General features: G+C 42.7%; 4 protein-coding genes across 5 annotated transcripts; 2 read left to right on the top strand and 2 right to left on the bottom strand.

The window, feature by feature from the left end:
* Positions 1 to 36: 36 nt before the first annotated feature.
* On the top strand, positions 37 to 3,605 carry LOC128770482 (RCC1 domain-containing protein 1-like). Its single transcript, XM_053884991.1, has 8 exons — positions 37 to 305; positions 1,785 to 1,970; positions 2,041 to 2,206; positions 2,270 to 2,391; positions 2,451 to 2,546; positions 2,925 to 3,071; positions 3,141 to 3,170; positions 3,247 to 3,605. The coding sequence occupies exons 1-8, from the start codon at positions 107 to 109 to the stop codon at positions 3,393 to 3,395; spliced, it is 1,095 nt and encodes a 364-aa protein (XP_053740966.1). The 5' UTR covers positions 37 to 106; the 3' UTR covers positions 3,396 to 3,605.
* LOC128770483 (calcium and integrin-binding protein 1-like) lies at positions 3,427 to 4,967 on the bottom strand. Its single transcript, XM_053884992.1, has 7 exons — positions 4,820 to 4,967; positions 4,513 to 4,547; positions 4,328 to 4,427; positions 4,110 to 4,263; positions 3,900 to 4,018; positions 3,673 to 3,761; positions 3,427 to 3,602 (listed from the first exon to the last, which is right to left on the bottom strand). The coding sequence occupies exons 1-7, from the start codon at positions 4,868 to 4,870 to the stop codon at positions 3,581 to 3,583; spliced, it is 570 nt and encodes a 189-aa protein (XP_053740967.1). The 5' UTR covers positions 4,871 to 4,967; the 3' UTR covers positions 3,427 to 3,580.
* A 440-nt stretch (positions 4,968 to 5,407) lies between these two features.
* Positions 5,408 to 13,612, bottom strand: LOC128770609 (titin-like). Its single transcript, XM_053885276.1, has 5 exons — positions 13,607 to 13,612; positions 12,887 to 12,909; positions 12,457 to 12,562; positions 5,671 to 11,904; positions 5,408 to 5,593 (listed from the first exon to the last, which is right to left on the bottom strand). Exons 2-5 carry the CDS (start codon positions 12,899 to 12,901, stop codon positions 5,556 to 5,558), a joined length of 6,393 nt encoding a protein of 2,130 aa, XP_053741251.1. The 5' UTR covers positions 12,902 to 12,909; positions 13,607 to 13,612; the 3' UTR covers positions 5,408 to 5,555.
* Positions 13,613 to 13,641: 29 nt separating this feature from the next.
* gdpgp1 (GDP-D-glucose phosphorylase 1) lies at positions 13,642 to 15,335 on the top strand. 2 transcript variants are annotated; one of them, XM_053885278.1, is made up of 3 exons: positions 13,642 to 13,783; positions 14,210 to 14,272; positions 14,347 to 15,335. In XM_053885278.1, exons 1-3 carry the CDS (start codon positions 13,754 to 13,756, stop codon positions 15,298 to 15,300), a joined length of 1,047 nt encoding a protein of 348 aa, XP_053741253.1. In that variant the 5' UTR covers positions 13,642 to 13,753; the 3' UTR covers positions 15,301 to 15,335. The 2 variants fall into 2 exon arrangements, with proteins under 2 accessions (XP_053741253.1, XP_053741254.1); XM_053885279.1 differs by having other exon boundaries at positions 13,647 to 13,783; positions 14,330 to 15,335.
* Positions 15,336 to 17,304: the final 1,969 nt, after the last annotated feature.

The following is a 17,304-nucleotide window of genomic DNA, read 5'->3' as shown; positions in this document are numbered from 1 at the left end:
AAGGCAAAAGAATTATTTTGCAGTTGACGCATGCGCATTGCCATTGTTTCGGAAGTGGCGTTCGCTGACGCGTACGTAGTCGGGTACAGCTGGTAGGTCCGTCCAAATGCGGTGGTTCGGTTTCGGGTTTAACGCATTTCGTCAGATAACAGGACGTGTTGATGAGTGCTCTAAAGGCGACGACGTGAGTGGCGTGAAAGTGGTGAATCCCACGGAGATCAGGTGTAGCGTGACCGGAAGTGGCTGCACTGAGATCAGTGGCATCAGAGCAAGTTGGAGTCGGAGAGCGTCGCTGCATTTAGACGGTAAAGAAACACCAGCCGTTAAAGACGCCAACTTCTAGGTGATACAGTCGGACATGTAAAGGACGCTTTTCCGTGTGAAGATATGTTGCACCGTAACACGTCTGCAGATGGATCCACTGCCATGTGGCATATTTCCATTATATAGATTATATACAAAAGCAGCGGAGTTGGGACGTTGTGTAGATCGTAAATAAAAACAGAACACAATGATTTGCAAATCCCTTTCAACCTATATTCAATTGAATACACTGCAAAGACAAGATACCTAACGTTTGAACTGGTAAACTTTGTTATATTTTTGCAAATATTAGCTCATTTGGAATTTGATGCCTGCAACATGTTTAAAAAAAGCTGGCACAAGTGGCAAAAAAGGCTTGGAAAGTTGAGAAATACTTATTTATATGAACTTATTTGTAACGTCCCACAGGTGAACAGGCGAATTGGGAACAGGTGGGTGCCATGATTCGGTATAAAAGCCGCTTCCCTGAAGTGCTCAGTCATTCAGAATCAAGGATGGGGTGAATGTCACCACTTTGTGAACAAATGTGTGAGCAAGTTGTCGAACAGTTAAAGAACATTTCTCATCGAGCTATTGCGAGGACTTTAGGGATTTCATCATCAACAGTCAATAATATCATCAAAAGGTTCAGAGAATCTGGAGAAATTACTGTGCATAAGCGGCAAACCAACATTGAATGCCCGTGACCTTCGACCCCCTCAGGCGGTACTGCATCAAAAACCAGCATCACTGTGTAAAGGACATCACCACATGGGCTCAGGAGCGCTTCAGAAAACCACTGTCAGTAACTACAGTTCGTCGCTATATCTGTAAGTGCAAAGCGAAAGCCATTTATCAACAACACCCAGAAGCGCCGCCGGCTTTGCTGGGCCCGAGTTCATCAGAAATAGACTGATGCAATGTGGAAAAGTGTGCTGTGGTCTGACGAGTCCACATTTCAAATTGTTTTTGGAAAATGTGGTCGTCGTACTGAGTGTTTTTAAAAGGAAAGGCGATGTAACACAGTGGTAAAAATACCTCTGCCAACTTTTTTGCAATGTGCTGCTGCCATTAAATTCTAAATTGATGATTATTTGCAAAATAAAATAAAGTTTCTCAGTTCAAACATTAAATATCTTCTTCTTTGTAGTGTATTTCATTGAATAAAAGTTGAAAGGGATTTGCAAATCGTTGTGTTGTTTTTATTTATGATTTGCACAACATGCCAACTCCACTGGTTTTGGGTTTTGGTTCTACTTCAAAGATCTGCAGGAACTAGTGCGATCAATGACGAACAAAACCCACCCACCGAATCAACCTTATGTATCCCTTGACTTAGGGTCATGACTCACCTGTATTTTAGGGAACTATGACCTTGCTAATTTCAAGAAGTAATATACAAGAACCTGGCTTCGGTAGCGTGTCCCTAAGAAGCAATATTATTTTCTGCTTGACTGAATCTCCCCTTCTCTCTCTATTAGGTGACCACCATGTATGCTCAGCCCATGGGGCGCAGCCGGCAGACACAAGAGGCTGTCAGAGCGCTGTTATCACAGAAAGACATCTGATCCTGGCGTTCAGCGACAGAGTCGAGGCCTGGGAGCAAGACGACAAACAAAAGACCCCAACATGGAGTATGAAACTTAAACCCCAGCAGGAGTCCTCTGGTAACATCATAGCCACTCCAACTTTGAGGTTTAAAAAAATAATTCAATAAATCACTTTATTTCTTTTTAGACTCAACTATCCAGCTGCCCTTAGTCGCGGAAGGTTACATCGCCACAACCCCGCCTTTCTACCACTGCGTAGCTCCACAGTTGAAGGCCAAGAGTCTTGCACTGGGTGCGAAACATGCCGTCCTTCTGAGCGTCACTGGAGCCGTGCACACCTGGGGCCTGGGCAGGTACTTTATAGTTATGAGACGGTACTGAAAGAGGATCAACAATAATGTGTTGTTTCCAAACAGCCATGGACAGTTGGGTCACGGTAGCCTGACATCTGAGGAGGAGCCCAAACCTGTGGAGGCTCTGTGGGGGATGTCGATGAGTTGTGTCGCTGCAGGAGGCTGGCACAGCGTCTGTATAAGCGGTGAGGCTGCTGGTGAATGGTGATCGCACGTGTAGAATGTAACAATAAATCTGAAACAGATGGTGGGGACCTGTACGTGTGGGGCTGGAATGAAAGTGGACAGCTTGGACTTCCATCCCAAGCTCTGAGGCAGAGTCAGAAGCAAAGTGTCCAAGGTTAGTGCTTTTACATAGAATGTACCAAACACTTCGAAAAGCAATGTTTCTTATTATCAGCAATGTTGACAAATGTTCATAACAAGTAACTCTAACACCTTAGATGGACACATTGAACGCATTTAGACTATTAATAAACGAATTTCTTTATTTTTTTATTTGTGGTTAATACTTGGTAATTCACTATTCCTGGGTAAAATCTGGTTTGTACACATGAATAAGTATTTTATTCAGGGTGATAAATGTTCTCCAACCCTATAAGTATAAGTCTTTCTCTTTATTTTTCGATCGTACATAAAGCGTAAATATTTACTGAAAACTTCATCAACGTAACATGATCTTCTACTCCATTGCATTAACCTTGTTTTAAACACACAGTTGCATCTCAAGCTGAACCTGCCATTGATGGGGACAATGAAGAAGTGTTCATATCCATCCAAGCATTTCCTGCTCTTCTGGATCTCAATCCTGCCTGTGACATGACAGTGGCTAGCTGTGGTTCCCGACACACAGCTGCAGTGACAAGTGAGTCTTCTTTTTTAAAAATCCATTAAAATGAATTTGAGAACTCAATATTTATCACTGTCATTTCAGCCAAAGGGGACCTCTACACCTGGGGTTGGGGTGAGTTTCTACACCTGATCTTTCAGTCAATTCTTGAATTGCAGGAAACTTTCATGTGTTTTTACTCTACTCTCAGGTGAATATGGTCAGCTTGGATATCAGACTTCATGTTCGGATGAGCCCCTGCGAGTGGAGTTTTTCACAGAGAGGCAGATGTGTGTTGCAGATGTTGTGTGCGGGTCCTGGAACACGTTTGCTGCTGTCAAAGATGTGGATCCCGTTTAAGCCCCTTGTTTTGAAGTGTAGAAATGCATCATGACATTAATCTCCACTTTAATAAAGTCTTTATAGAAATAAAAGGCACAAATATGCATTCAGTCTGTAAAGCCGTCAAGAAAATAATTTAAGAAATAAAACCAAAGATTGAAGTGAGGTTTGAACGTAGATTGAGATAAACGTGTTGCCACTCTTCAGAGTACGATCTTGAAAGAGCTGTTGGAAAATGAGAAATTTCTGGTGAGTATAAATGGACTCGGTCAAAACAAACTTGTTTACAAATTACCTGACAAAATCTGGCGACCGTGAAATGACATGCTGAAACTCTGAGAGATTGACGGTTCCATCTTTGTCGATGTCTGACTCTTCCAGAATCTACATGACAATTGAACAATACAAATGTGACACGAGTTACTGCAATAAATAATGCAGAAGAAACTGCTTAAATACTTTTAAAGGCTGTAATATTGTAAATTCCTCTCAACACAGTTGCTTAATAATTCACGGACTCACGTTGTTGATCAGCTGTCTCATTTCTTCCGGAGTCAGTCTTGCATCATCTGTCTCACCAGTCAAGCAGTTCACCAGCTTCTCCAGATCCCCATAATCAAGCGTTCCGTCATCATCAAAGTCTGAAATTGAAAACAAAAGTACCAGTGAAAAAGGTCTCCATATGTGCTAAATAAAATAAATCATAATAAAATACATGGAGCAGATGCTGACCAAAAATGCGGAATGCATAATGGGACTTGATCTCCAGAGTGGCAGAGTCACTGAAGGCGCTCAAAAGGTCCAGGAAATCCTCAAAAGTGAGGCTTCCATCATTCTGTTCAGACGTTGAGAAAACATGGCAGATTCTCTTCCTGAAAGGGTTGGACTGTTGCGGGACAGAGTGCAAGGGTCAGTCCCGTTCACCGACACGCTTCAACTACCGTGTTCACCTTCAGCTCTGGCAGCTCAAGAATCCTGTCCATTGAGACTCTGGCATTTGGAAGACTCTTCTCGTCTTTAGTGAGAAGATCAGTGAACCTCTTGTGACCACTGAAAAGTCCCAACAATACAGCAGTTAGAGCTCGGAACCTCTGCATCGGTTCTAGAATAAAGTGTTGTAAACGTGGTTACTTACAGGAGAATTTCTTGTTTGGTTAAAAATGTCAGCTCCTGAAAGTAATGAAATCAACAACACGACGTGCGTTTACAACAAATAAAGTGAAATCGTCAAGTGCAATTAACATAACATATTTATTTTCCCAGAAAGACTTATACTCTACATGATCATTTAAGTTAATATCAACTTAACCGTCAGTTGTAACAAGTGCAAAGTGCAACGTTTCACACTTGAATACATGAATATTGCCAGTGCGACTGGGTGTGGGGCGCAAACTTTGCTACCGTGATATCGGAAACATTTCGAAAACATGTCTTGAACCAACCTGGTATTCTGAGAGTAAATCCTTTCCAAGTTGACTTGCCGTAGTTCCCATCGTGCACTACAACTTCGAATCGTGTCTATTTTCCTCAAAATAGTTGCGCTGGAAAAACAACTTACAGCTCTTCGCTCACTTCCGCTTCCTCTACTTTACCGCACATGCTCTGTTGTGGTTTTCAACGTCACTGTTACCATAGTGGCGCGCTCATGATACCTGGCGGCATCACCTATATGAGCGTCATTCTTCTCCTAGTGCTATCGTTTTAGTGAGATTATATGTTATATGTTATATTTTTGTGACCTTGGATTTCATCTCATAACGCGTCCTATTTTTAACTCTTAACTGAAGATGGAAAAGAAAACTATTACTGGAACAAGTCTTTTATTATTGCTATTAAGGGTCATAATCTAAAATTAAATAATAATATAATCTTATATAATACTCTAATCTATTTTAATCTTATTAACAATCTAAAAAGTTTTCAGATGTTTAAAAGTGAACATACATATGTTTTTTTATTTAAACACATAGGAAGAAAGCCCAAAAAGCAAAACAAACTACAAAAAAATTAGAGGGTTCAATTTAGGCCATATTTATTTATGTGACTTGTTATTGAATACAGTTACAAATATAAACATTGACAAACATTGGATTAGTTTTAGCATATCAACTTTTGTAACACAAATTCATAATAAGAGAATGAGCTCTGAACAGAAAAAAGATCTTGTGAAGGTTCATTCTAGGCTCCTGGATTCAGAACCTCCCAGTCTGTGAGATCTGCACAGAGAAGGATCATTTTCAACAGAAACAACATCAAATAGTGATTATTTCCCCCGACACAGATTCACTTTTACCTGCCGTTCTTGTTCCTTCCTTGGTCTCTGCTGGCACGCCAATGCCGTACTCGTTCTCCCCTGTCACTCTGAAGAAGTAGATCCCTCCCTCCTCCAGGTCAGGAACCTTATAGGACAGGCGCTGGCATTTGTCTGTGAGTCGCATCCATCCTTTCCTGCTGATGTCCCGGATATCAACCAGGTAATTGTTTACAGATGCCCCTCCCTCATTCTCAGGGATGTCCCAGGTCACGGTGACTGAGTTCTTCGTCACGTCTTTCACTCCCACATGTGTTGGAGGTCCAGGTGAGTCCAGAACCCGCACAGCTAGACTCAAGGAAGTGCTTCCTGCTGCATTCTGAAATTTGACTGTATATTTGCCGCTGTCATCTCTCGTAGCTCGCTCCACGGTGATGGAGGTGACAGTGTTGCTTGTGTTGATCATCCCTCTCACTCTCAAATCGACATCTGCCTTTTCCCACGTCACGTCAGGAACCGGTTTGCCCGTGTAGGGCACTGATAATGTGAAAGAGCTGCCTTCTTTAACAAGAATAGTTTTCTTCATCTCGCTGTCGATGTCAAACCTGGGTTCTTCCTCCCGCTCTACAGGAGCTTGGGGATCTGTTTCAGGACTCGGCTCACTTAAGCCCATCTTGTTGATGGACCGCACTGCAAAGACATATTCTGATCCAGATGCCAGTCCAGCCACTGTAAACTCTGTTTTATCAGTGTTAGCAGCGGCAACAGTCCAGGTGTCTTCTTCCAACTTTCTGAATTCAACTTTGTATCCAGTAACTACTGCTCCACCATCAAACAGTGGCTTGTTCCATGATAGCGTGATTGAGGACTTTGAGGAGTCTATGATGGCAAGTTTGGCGGGAGGAGAAGGAAGAAACTTTGGATCCTCTGCCAGAGTAAGAGGGCTTGGGATGCTGGGTTCACTGAGCCCGGCAGCATTCTCAGCAAAGACTCTGTATTCATACTCGCATCCTTCATGCAGACCAGTGGCTTTGACTCTCAGATCATAGACTGGCTTTTTGTTGACACGAATCCAACGCACACCTTGTTTCTCCCGTCTCTCTATGATGTAACCACTGATTCGGCTGCCACCGTCTGATGCAGGCCTCTTCCAGCAGACCGTCATCGCCTCACTGGCCGCGCTTGTGACCTCCACATCAGTTGGAGCAGATGGAATTACAAAAGGGTCCACGGCTTTGATGGGCTCACTCTCTAAAGTCTCCCCCTCCCCGTATTGGTTCACAGCTCTCACTCTAAATAAGTATTCGTTTCCTTTAAGCAGCTTGGTTATTTTGCAGGTGGTTGCCATCATGTCGCTATACACAAGCGTCCAAGAAACGCGGCTGGTTTCACATTTCTCAACGATATAATGTGTGATTTCAGCTCCACCAGTCTCCTGAGGAGGTCCCCATGAGAGCGTGCATTTCTCGGCACACATTCCAGAAACTTCCAGAGGTCCTGCGGGTGGCCCTGATCTGTCCAGGACTTTGCAGGTAATAGCTTTCGAGGAGGCACCAACTGAGTTCTGTAAGGTTAAAAGGTACTGTCCGGAGTCTTTCCTCACACTTTCTTTAATAACTAATGACGTACGCGTCTGTGTTGCCGTGATTCCAACTCTTCCCTTTGACTCAACTGCCCTACCGTTCTTCGACCACATAACAGTGGGACTGGGACGCCCAGAAATTTGAGCATCTATCCTGATGAGCTCGCCCACTTTCACGACCACAATCTGCCTATACTTATCCTCCACGGTTATTTTAGGAGGCTCTGCATCATGTTGTATGGTAACAGGTCCGGTAGTTTCAGATGGCAGGCTAAAGCTTTCAGCAGCATTTTTGGCAAAAACTCTAAAGTCGTACTGCTCACCCTCTGTCAGTTCAGTCACCTCCAGGAAGGTTTCCAGAAGGTTAGTGAAGTTGCATTTGAGCCAGCAGTTATCTGGGAGCTCTCTGCGCTCAACAATGTACCCGGTTATTTTGGCACCGCCATCATATTCCGGTTTATCCCAGGAGAGCAAGACAGAGCTGTTTGTTATCTCATTTACCATGAGGTTCTGTGGGGGGTCACATTGATCTCTTGCTGCAACAGGCACTGAAGTTTCGCAGAATTGTCCGATACCAGCCATATTCTCCGCGCAAACCCGGAACTCGTATACAAGACCTTCTTCAACACATGTAACCTTGAATCTGCTCTCAGTGACTGGACTTCTGTTGAGTTTTGTCCAAAGAATGCTACTCTGATCTTTGTATTCAATATGATAACCAATAACCGGACTTCCACCATCACTCTCCGGTTTGCCCCACACAATCACAATGGCAGACTTTGATGCACTGGCGACAGAGAGATTGACCGGTGGGCTCGGGGCATTAAAGGGATATTGGGCAACAACCGAATCAGACTCAACGTATGAACTCTTTCCATATCGATTTTCAGCCGCAATCCGAAATTGATATTCAGCGCCCTGTGTGAGACGGCAGATTTTAATCGATGTCCGGGCCACGGTTGCAGACACCGTCTGCCAGAGTGTGCTGCCCGTATCTCTCTTCTCGACCACGTAATTACTGATCTGACAGCCGCCTGAGTAATGAGGAGGATGCCAAATTAAGGAAACAAAGTCTGCACTGACTTCATCCACAACAAGGTCACTCGGAGGCCCGGGTCTTTCGAAAACGTTAACAGAGATTTCAGTGGACGTGGCTCCAATCGCGTTGGTCAGCGTCACCTCATACGTGCCAACATCGATCTTAGTCGCGTCCTTGATTGTGATTTGAGATGAAGAATCAGATGTGAACACATTTACTCTGCTTGTCTCTTTCAATGCATCGCCGTCTTTTTTCCAGGTGACAGTTGGCAGAGGGACACCTACGAATGGAACGTCTATTTTCAAATCGCTTCCTGCCCTCACACTGAACTGACTGGTCATCAGCTTGATCGCCGGGAGGGAGGTTATGTCTTGCACAGTGACCGGTGCCAGCAGAGGCTTCGGTTCACTTCTCCCCTTCTCATTTACGGCACTAACTCTGAAGGAATATTCTTTGCCGGTTGTGAGCCCATTAACTGCACATTCCAGAGCTTTGGTCTCTGAACAGATTGTCCAGGAGTCGTCACCCTTTGGCTGCATTTCTACAATATAACGTGTTATCTTACTTCCTCCATCGTGGGCTGGTTTTTCCCAAGAAAGGGCGACACTCTGTCCGCTGACATCATTTACGGTTATTTTACCAGGCGGTAAAGGAGCTTCAGAGACTTTGACGGCATCAGCGGTTTCTGCTGGAAGTCCAGTTCCATATTCGTTCACAGCCAGGACACGGAAGTAATAAAAGCATCCTTCCTGTAGGTTTTCAACTTTGTATGAGTTTCTTACACAGTTGCTACAGACACTGGTGAAGGCTTTCCTAGCCTCCTCTCGCTTCTCAACCACATAGTGGGAAATCTTCGCACCTCCGTCAACAACAGGAGGCTCCCAAGTGATGGACACGGAGTCTCTCTGAACATCTTTCACTTCAAGATTTGTGGGTGCACTGGGAGTGTCCAATATTTTCACATTTATGAAAGCAGATTTTGAGCCGTTGCAGTTCTCAGCGGTCAAGACGTATTTCCCAGTGTGGCTCCGATTGACGTTCTCAATCATGAGGACTGTATAGGAACTGGTGACTTCAATCTGAGCACGCTCAGTGAGAGTGCCGTCTTCCTTTGACCATTTGACTTCTGGTTCTGGACGCCCTCGGACAGCAACTTGGAGGCGAAGTGTTGAACAGGCTCGTACACTGACGATCTTTCTCAGAGCACTGTCCAACTCAATCTCTGGTGCCTCCAGTTTTTCTGATGCAACCACTGGCGTGGGAAGATCCACATGTTCCCCAACTCCATTGACATTGAATGCTCGTATGCGAAAGTTGTACTCCACGTTTTCCCTCAGTCTCATGACAATATACTTGGTTTCCTCTGTCTTTGGTGAGCATGTGATCCACTCATCTTCTGCTGCTTCTTTCCTCTCCACCATGTAGCCACTGATGCCAGCACCTCCATCATAAATGGGTTTAGACCAAGCAAGGGAAACAGTGGTGCTGGAATGATCTGTCACTTTAGGATTTGTAGGGGGACCGGGGGCATAAGAAGCTTCGCAGATTTTCACATAGTCGCTTGCCTCACTTGGGGCACCCAAACCAGCTGCATTCTCTGCTGCCACCCTAAACTGATAATGATGTCCCTCGGAGAGCCCGGTGCATCGGAAACGGGTATCATTTAGCCTTCTTTTGTTGCACTTTGTCCACCTGACCCCTTCTTTATCACGCTTTTCCACAATGTATCCGTCGATCTCCGATCCTCCGTCTGATTCAGGTCTTTCCCATGTAAGCACGGCAGAATCCCCCGTCACAGCGCTGGCTGTTGGGGCAGAAGGAGCAGTGGGGGTTGTGAAGGGGTTCTGTGCAACGAAAGGCTCTGATTCCAGAAAATCGCCAACGCCAAATTTGTTGACTGCTGCCACTCTGAATATGTACTCTTTCCCAGGTGTCAGTTTTGTTACCTTGAAACTGATAGCTTCAACCCGACTTTCAACTCCGGTCCACGTGACTCGACTGGTCTCTCGTTTTTCAATCAGGTAGTGAGAAATGATGGCGCCTCCGTCCATCAGCGGAGGGTTCCAGTGGAGGTTGCACTTCTCTGCACTGATGACTTTGACTCTTAGCGGTCCGTCTGGAGCACCGGGTCGATCCAAGACCTTCACATTTACTGGAACAGATGCCTTTCCGTCAATATTACTAAGCCTCAAGACAAACTGTCCTCCTTCCATGCGTGTGCTGTCTCTGACTGTCAGCGATGTATGAGTAAGGGTGTTCCTAACATCCATTCTTGGGGTGTTTTTGGTGATTTCTTTGCCGTCCTTTAACCAACTAACCTCAGGGAGCGGCTTCCCAAAGTAATCAGCCTCTATAACAAACGTCTCACCAGCTTGGACGACAGTCGTGCTCTTATACTTTGGATCCATGGACACTGAGGGTGCCTCAACCACGTCCTGGGCAATAATTGCTATGCTTTCTGAGGGTGTGCTCCAAACACCGGCACCGTTCTTCGCTGTCACTCTAAACTCATAGCGTTGACCTCCTGTAAGTCCTGTGATGGTGAATTCAGTTTCAATAACATTGGTGAAGTTTGCCTTCATCCACCTTCCATCTGGCACCTCCCTTTTTTCAACAACATAACCTGTAATGGTGCTACCGCCATCAGATGTGGGTTTAGACCATTGAAGAGTGACGTTCTCTCTTGTCACCACAACTGCCTCAGGTTTACCAGGAGAGCCGCAAGGGTCCCTTGCAACAAAGCTTTCTGATATCCTGCTGGGTGGGCTGAGCCCAGCAATATTCTCTGCCACGACTCTGAACTCATACTCGATTCCTTCCTCAAGGCCACTTGTTTTAAAGCGGGCATCAGGAATCACCAGCTTGTTGAGCTTTGTCCACAGAATGCTATTCCTCTCTTTGCGCTCAAGGTGGTAACCGGTAATGGGACTCCCACCATCTTTAGTTGGGGGGTTCCACTCAACTATCATGCTGTACTTTGTTACAGTGGAAACAAAGGGTGCGCCGGGAGCATTAGGAACGCTGAAGGGATATTGAGCCACAACAATGGGAGATGTGACTGCTGTGCTCTTTCCATACCTGTTTTCAGCAGACACTCTGAACTGATATTCACTGCCGGTCTTTAGCTTGCTGACTTTAACCGTGGTTCTCACCGTTGTCGCAGACACAGTCTGCCAATCGGTGCTGGTGGATTCACGCTTCTCGACCACATAGTTGTCCAGCTGGCATCCTCCAGTGTATTGAGGTGGATCCCAGGAAATGATGACGTAGTCGGAACTGACTTCATCGACCCTCACAGGCCCGATGGGCGGGTCAGGCTTTTCTAGAACTACCACAGTGATTTCTCCAGTATATTTTCCAGCACTGTTGCTTGCTGTGATTGAGTACTGACCGGAATGCTCACGACAAGCGTGTCTAATGTGAAGAACTGTTAATGATGGCGTCATTACAATCTCAAGCCTGGATGTCTCTTTGACCATCTGGCCCTCCTTTTGCCATTCAATTGCAGGGGCCGGCTGGCCAACAATCGGTATTTCCACTTTCAGATCCTCCCCATTTTTGACGGTGAAGGTGTTGAATGTTATTTGGAGTTTTGGCTTAACTGCGTTTTCCTGGTCCACTGGTTTCTCCACACCATTCAAAGTGGAAGCCGCACCTGCTGGAGGAAATAATCATTACTTTAATGTGGTCCATTACAATTTCACCCTGAGTTTATAGCTGTGTTGCATTCGATGTCGCAATTATTTACAGAAACACAAGTTTGCTTTAGATGTGGGTGTTAAACATTTGAAGGGCTTCAACTATTGCACCGCACTATGGGACTAATAGTGAGTGTGCTGTTCATCTGAGGGACAGTAATGGTTGTTAGTTTGAAAGGGCTGATCTACACTCACAGCACATTAAACTCTTTATTTTTCATTGTTTAAATCTGTGATTTAGCTTTATACTGGTTGAACATCTATGAAAATTAATTAATAATAAATAATTAAAATTAATATCATTAGAATTATTCTTGGTTTCATGGGTGTTTATATGAAAATTACATTTATAAAGGACACCAGAAGCTTCAGATGAATGTTTCTTCAACTTATGAACAACTCTTAACCAATAAATAATCACATAAAAAGGAGACTGGGCAAACAGTGCCAATGAAGTATGTTGTTTCATGCTTCTATTTAAGTGAATTAAAATAGTCTTGTTTACGTACCTTGAACAAAAGGAGCAGTGGAGGGGGTTCCTTTTTTTGTACATGATGCATCAGTATCCAGTTTCACAGTGGGATTTGGGGTTTTGTCTTTGACCTCATTTTCCGTCTGGATATGGTAACAAATATGTTTTGAACAAAGCATTGGCATAAAGTAAAACATCAGTTTTCCTCTGTGTTGTTGTTGCTACAGTGTATTTAAATGACTGGTGGAATATGACACTATATATATTTTAATATTACATGTTAATAATAACATAGCTAACATCTTGACCCCACTTGTAGGAATGAATACCATTGTCTTTCTATTATAATTTTTAAAAGTACCAAACCAACAAACTACGTCACAGAGAATCATACATGACAACACACGATTACTGCCATTACTGTGCTTTTAGGGAGAATATTACTCAATGAAAAGCAGCGTACTTACCTTGTTGTTTTCCATTTTGTCTGCTTTGTGGTTAAAGGAATTGAAAAAGTTACTATCCTGGTGGCAGAAACAGCCGGACAGCCGAGTACTGCCAATCTCTGCCTGCCTGATCCTTTACACAAGCAGTCGGCGACTAAAATAGCCATGATGCTGGATTGGCCAGCTGCTCATTCTTTCAAAGTTAGATGACCCCTGCCATGAGTCAGCTCGGAAAACCAGGACGGTTTATCATCACTTTTGCTATCTTGCTCAAGCTGGACTATGTGGGGCTTTTATTGAGGGGTATGACTTCAGTTGAACATCAAAAAGTTAAAGATCTGAGTATTTATTCATGAAACATCAAGCGACACCCAAAACATTTGATGACCTGAACCAAACAAATTGTCATGAAACATATTTTGACAAACAGATTAATAAAGCAAAACAAAAGTAAATACGTATATTACATTAATGTGAAGCGTTTTATTTGATTACTGGTATAAATGATTACTTACACTGCAGTTTTTGTACTACCATATTAGCCCAAAATTTGTAAAACAACTGTCTATCTTGCAAACTTGTGTGTGCAATAGATGATAGCTGTTAAGCTTTACAACACTTGAACTGTAATTACAGAACTAAGAAATGTTCAGTAGTGAAATCGATAAAAACCTGGTAGGTTTTAATAACTGAATATAAACACTATTTTATCGAAACTGTGGACGGTAATTCAGTTCATACCATCCAGGTTTGTATTCCGTAGAAGTTCTCTTTGATGAAAAATGAACCGGAAATGTCGTATTACAGGAAGTGCACGTATGTGTCGACGGTAATTTTTCACCCCCATTCTTGAAATATCTGACCCAAAATATCGGTCCAACTTTTTGAATGAACGACAAACGGTTGTTTAACTTACTGGTGAGTGCTTCAGGAAATGTTCCAGCTAGCATTTAGCTACAGGCTAGCTAGCAGGTTAGCCGTCAGGCTAATTTATATTTAGCTTCCCCCTGAAATACTCGGTTTTTACCAATGTTAACGCTCGCCCAATGTGTACATATGTACTGCTAAGCACACTGATACCGTCACGGTTGTTATTAGTGAGTATAATTAAATTTTCCGTGGAGAAATCTCGAGATTTTATCACTTTACCGGTATGTAAGAAGCGAAGTATGTCACTAGATGGCGCCTTAAACAAGCAGTTCGTTTACCATGTATAGCTTAATAATGACTGTCAGGATAGTTTTTCCAATGATGATATAGTTTTCAGGGGATTTTTTCTTTGTTATTGAAAATTCAACAATGAATTCAGCTGTTGCATTTCATCTCTTTCATATGCTGCTTCAGAAATGCCACTCCAGTTTACCTACAGCCACAAAGACTTTGTCGTCAATGTACGGTGGAAAACAGGTAATGATCCTCCAGAGGATTTTCCTCCTACACAGTTTGACACCACTATTAAAACAGAATGGACTGACCGGCAGGAGAAAGGACTCTTCCGCTACACTTTGGGTGATTTGCAGACTCGCATCCTCCCGGGACCACATTATTTTGTTGCTCAGTTAAACGAAAAGAGAGGTATTGAGAGGAGGAAACCTCAGGCGGTCTGCAGCATCCGGCAACAGTTCGATGGCAAACTGTTTAATTTCAACAAGATCAAACCAGATGAAGTCATATTGGAGATGTTGAAGAGTGATGAAGGAGGCTCGGAGGACAACAGGGAAACTGCGCCTTGCAAGATGGTTGTCCTGGTCAATGTCAGCCCCCTGGAGTTTGGACATAGTCTGTTTGTTCCCGATCCATCACTGTGTCTTCCCCAGGTTCTGACTCGGTTCGCCATCCAAAGTGGAATTGAATCAGTACTGATGAGCTCCGACCCGGGCTTCCGCATGGGCTTCAATAGTCTCGGAGCGTTTGCGTCTGTCAATCACTTACACCTTCATGGATATTATCTGGACCATGAGCTTTACGTCGAGACCGTGCCTGTTACGCCACTCCTTCCTCACATTGGCTTTTACAGTCTGTCAGAATTTCCCGCTGGCTTCATGTTCTACACGGAGTCTGGAGGTTTGGATGAGGTCGCCAAAGCCGTCTGTCAAGTCACTGACTTCCTTGTGGATGCGGATGTGTGTCACAATCTTTTTCTGACCCGGGGTTGTCCTCCTTATAGTCCTGAGCAAGGTCACGTGGATCGCAGCTTGAGAAGTGGCGTGCGCATCATTGTGTGGCCCAAGAAAGCTTGCTTCGGTGCGAAAGAGGAAAGTGCTTTCAACGTTGCTCTTTGTGAGTTGGCAGGACATTTGCCCTTTAAAAACATGGAGGAATATCAGCGCGCTACTGAGGACGGTGTTCTGGATATAATTCAGAAGTTTCTCCCTCCCAAAGAAGAGTTTCTAAAGTTGGAACAGCAACTTATCCAGCATTTAAGAGACAAATAATGAGACAAGACGTTCGTTGTTGGACTGTTTCATGTGCAAGAATTAAAAAACTTTCTTTATAATTTCTGTGTCTTGTGTGGCAAATGCTAAAAAAACACATCTAATTATATAGATGAATTATAATAATTGAGTGAATATCACAATAATTATTTGAGCTTATGCATTTATTATTATTTTAATTTCTTATTTTCTTAGTTTTCTTTTTTATTTCTTATTTTCTTTCATTAATGTTCCATATATACTTTTCTCGATTTATACTTCTATTTATTTCCATTTATTTTTCAACATGCAGCATTTGTTGTTTCCATATGCAATATTTATTTTTCCCCATATAATTCAATTTTTACTTCCACATTCATCTCCTTTCGTATTTTCACATGTATTCCGTGTTTTTTTGATATGCAATTGTGAATCCATATTTCATACCGCTCTCTAAAATAATTCTATTTCTGAAATATATTAGAGTTTTTACTGTTTCTTAATCTTTTATTTTTAGCGTCTTTGATAAAACTTCTACTTACTTCACGTTTTTGAGCATTGGAAATGAATGAATACTTTAATTATTCTATATTATTATAATTAATGGATTATTTTTATTAATAGTTAAAAACTAAAATGACCATCGTGTCATTCACACTCCACGTGAGTGTTTTAAGAATCAAAACAGCACATGTTCTACATGTTCTCCCCTCATTACACTCCCCAGGTCCCCAGTGAGATTCTACTGTAATTGAGCAGCATTACTATGGTAGCAGTGCCCACTTGTTATGCCAACGTACTCACCGTTCACCGGATGAACACTGCTCGTTCATGCTTGTGACCCTAGTAGTATTTCTTCTGTTCAAAACATGCTCTTGCAAAGACAAGTCTTTTTCACTCCTTGCATTTTCTTCCCATTACACTTAGATTAATGTGGAAGCTAAGTGCAGATTTTAACTACAACAACATTCTGCTCCAGAGTAAGGAAGAGTTGCTCTACTCACGTTGTCTTTTGATGGCTGAGCTTGCAATAATCAGATTATCTCCCGTTTGTCATCTCAATTAAAAAATTCTCTTCTTCAGGTGGAATTGAATTTTAAATCATTTAAGCTGCTGAGAGATACAGCATACTTTTGATTCCCAAAAAAAGTTAACCAGGCTTCAAAGCGAACAAAAGGCGTTTTACATTTTTATTTGGCTGTTTTCCAGTGTCATGTAGATTGTTTTGAGTTATTGAGCACACCATGCTTGGATAGAACACCATGTTGGGCTATTGACACAAAGCCTGTAAAACTGCTTTGGAAACTGACTAAACTTTAAAGTAGAGAAGCTATTTTTTGTGACAGTATCTTAATCTATCAACCAATTCAGTGAGTTTGTCACAACTCTTTCATCTGGGGGTGGACATGGTTGTAGCTGACATTTTAAAGCTCACGTTCCATCTCAAGTCTCGTGCGTTTGACTCTTGTGACCTGACAGCAAGGTCTGGATCACACCTTGGCGAAGTGCAGCCTGAGGGCCACATGGAGCCCTTAGCTTGTATTTGTCTGGCCCTCATGAAGTGAAACTTTGAACTGTAGGAAGTAGGAAGTCTCCTCTGTTTGGTGTTATAGCAGTTTCAAGTTTCCATTGCCGATTCTGATGAGTTTAGAAACACCTGAACTGCTACGTCTGTTATTTTATTTCCTTTCTTTTTTTTCACCCGTTCTGATTTTTTGTAGTCAAATGTTCAATGAAAGTTTCCATTTTCTTCCCAAAATAATGCCTTTATAGACCAAGAATTGTTTTTTTTTTGTGACTAGAATAAACTGTATTTGTTGTTATCAAACTTTGGAAATATTTGTAAACATTTTTGGCAGTTACATTGGGCCTTCTGCTCCTATAAAATATGTATTTTATTAATATTATTATTATTACATAAGCTACTTAAAATGTATCCAAAATTAAATAATATTTTATTAAAAGTATCCTTTATACAGCTGATATTTATGGTTTGGTTACACACTGATACAGTTTTAACTGTAT

This window comes from Synchiropus splendidus, chromosome 14 (genome assembly GCF_027744825.2).
Source record: "Synchiropus splendidus isolate RoL2022-P1 chromosome 14, RoL_Sspl_1.0, whole genome shotgun sequence".
In the NCBI taxonomy this organism is placed as follows: domain Eukaryota; kingdom Metazoa; phylum Chordata; class Actinopteri; order Syngnathiformes; family Callionymidae; genus Synchiropus; species Synchiropus splendidus.
This window is presented reverse-complemented; position numbering and strand designations above follow the sequence as displayed.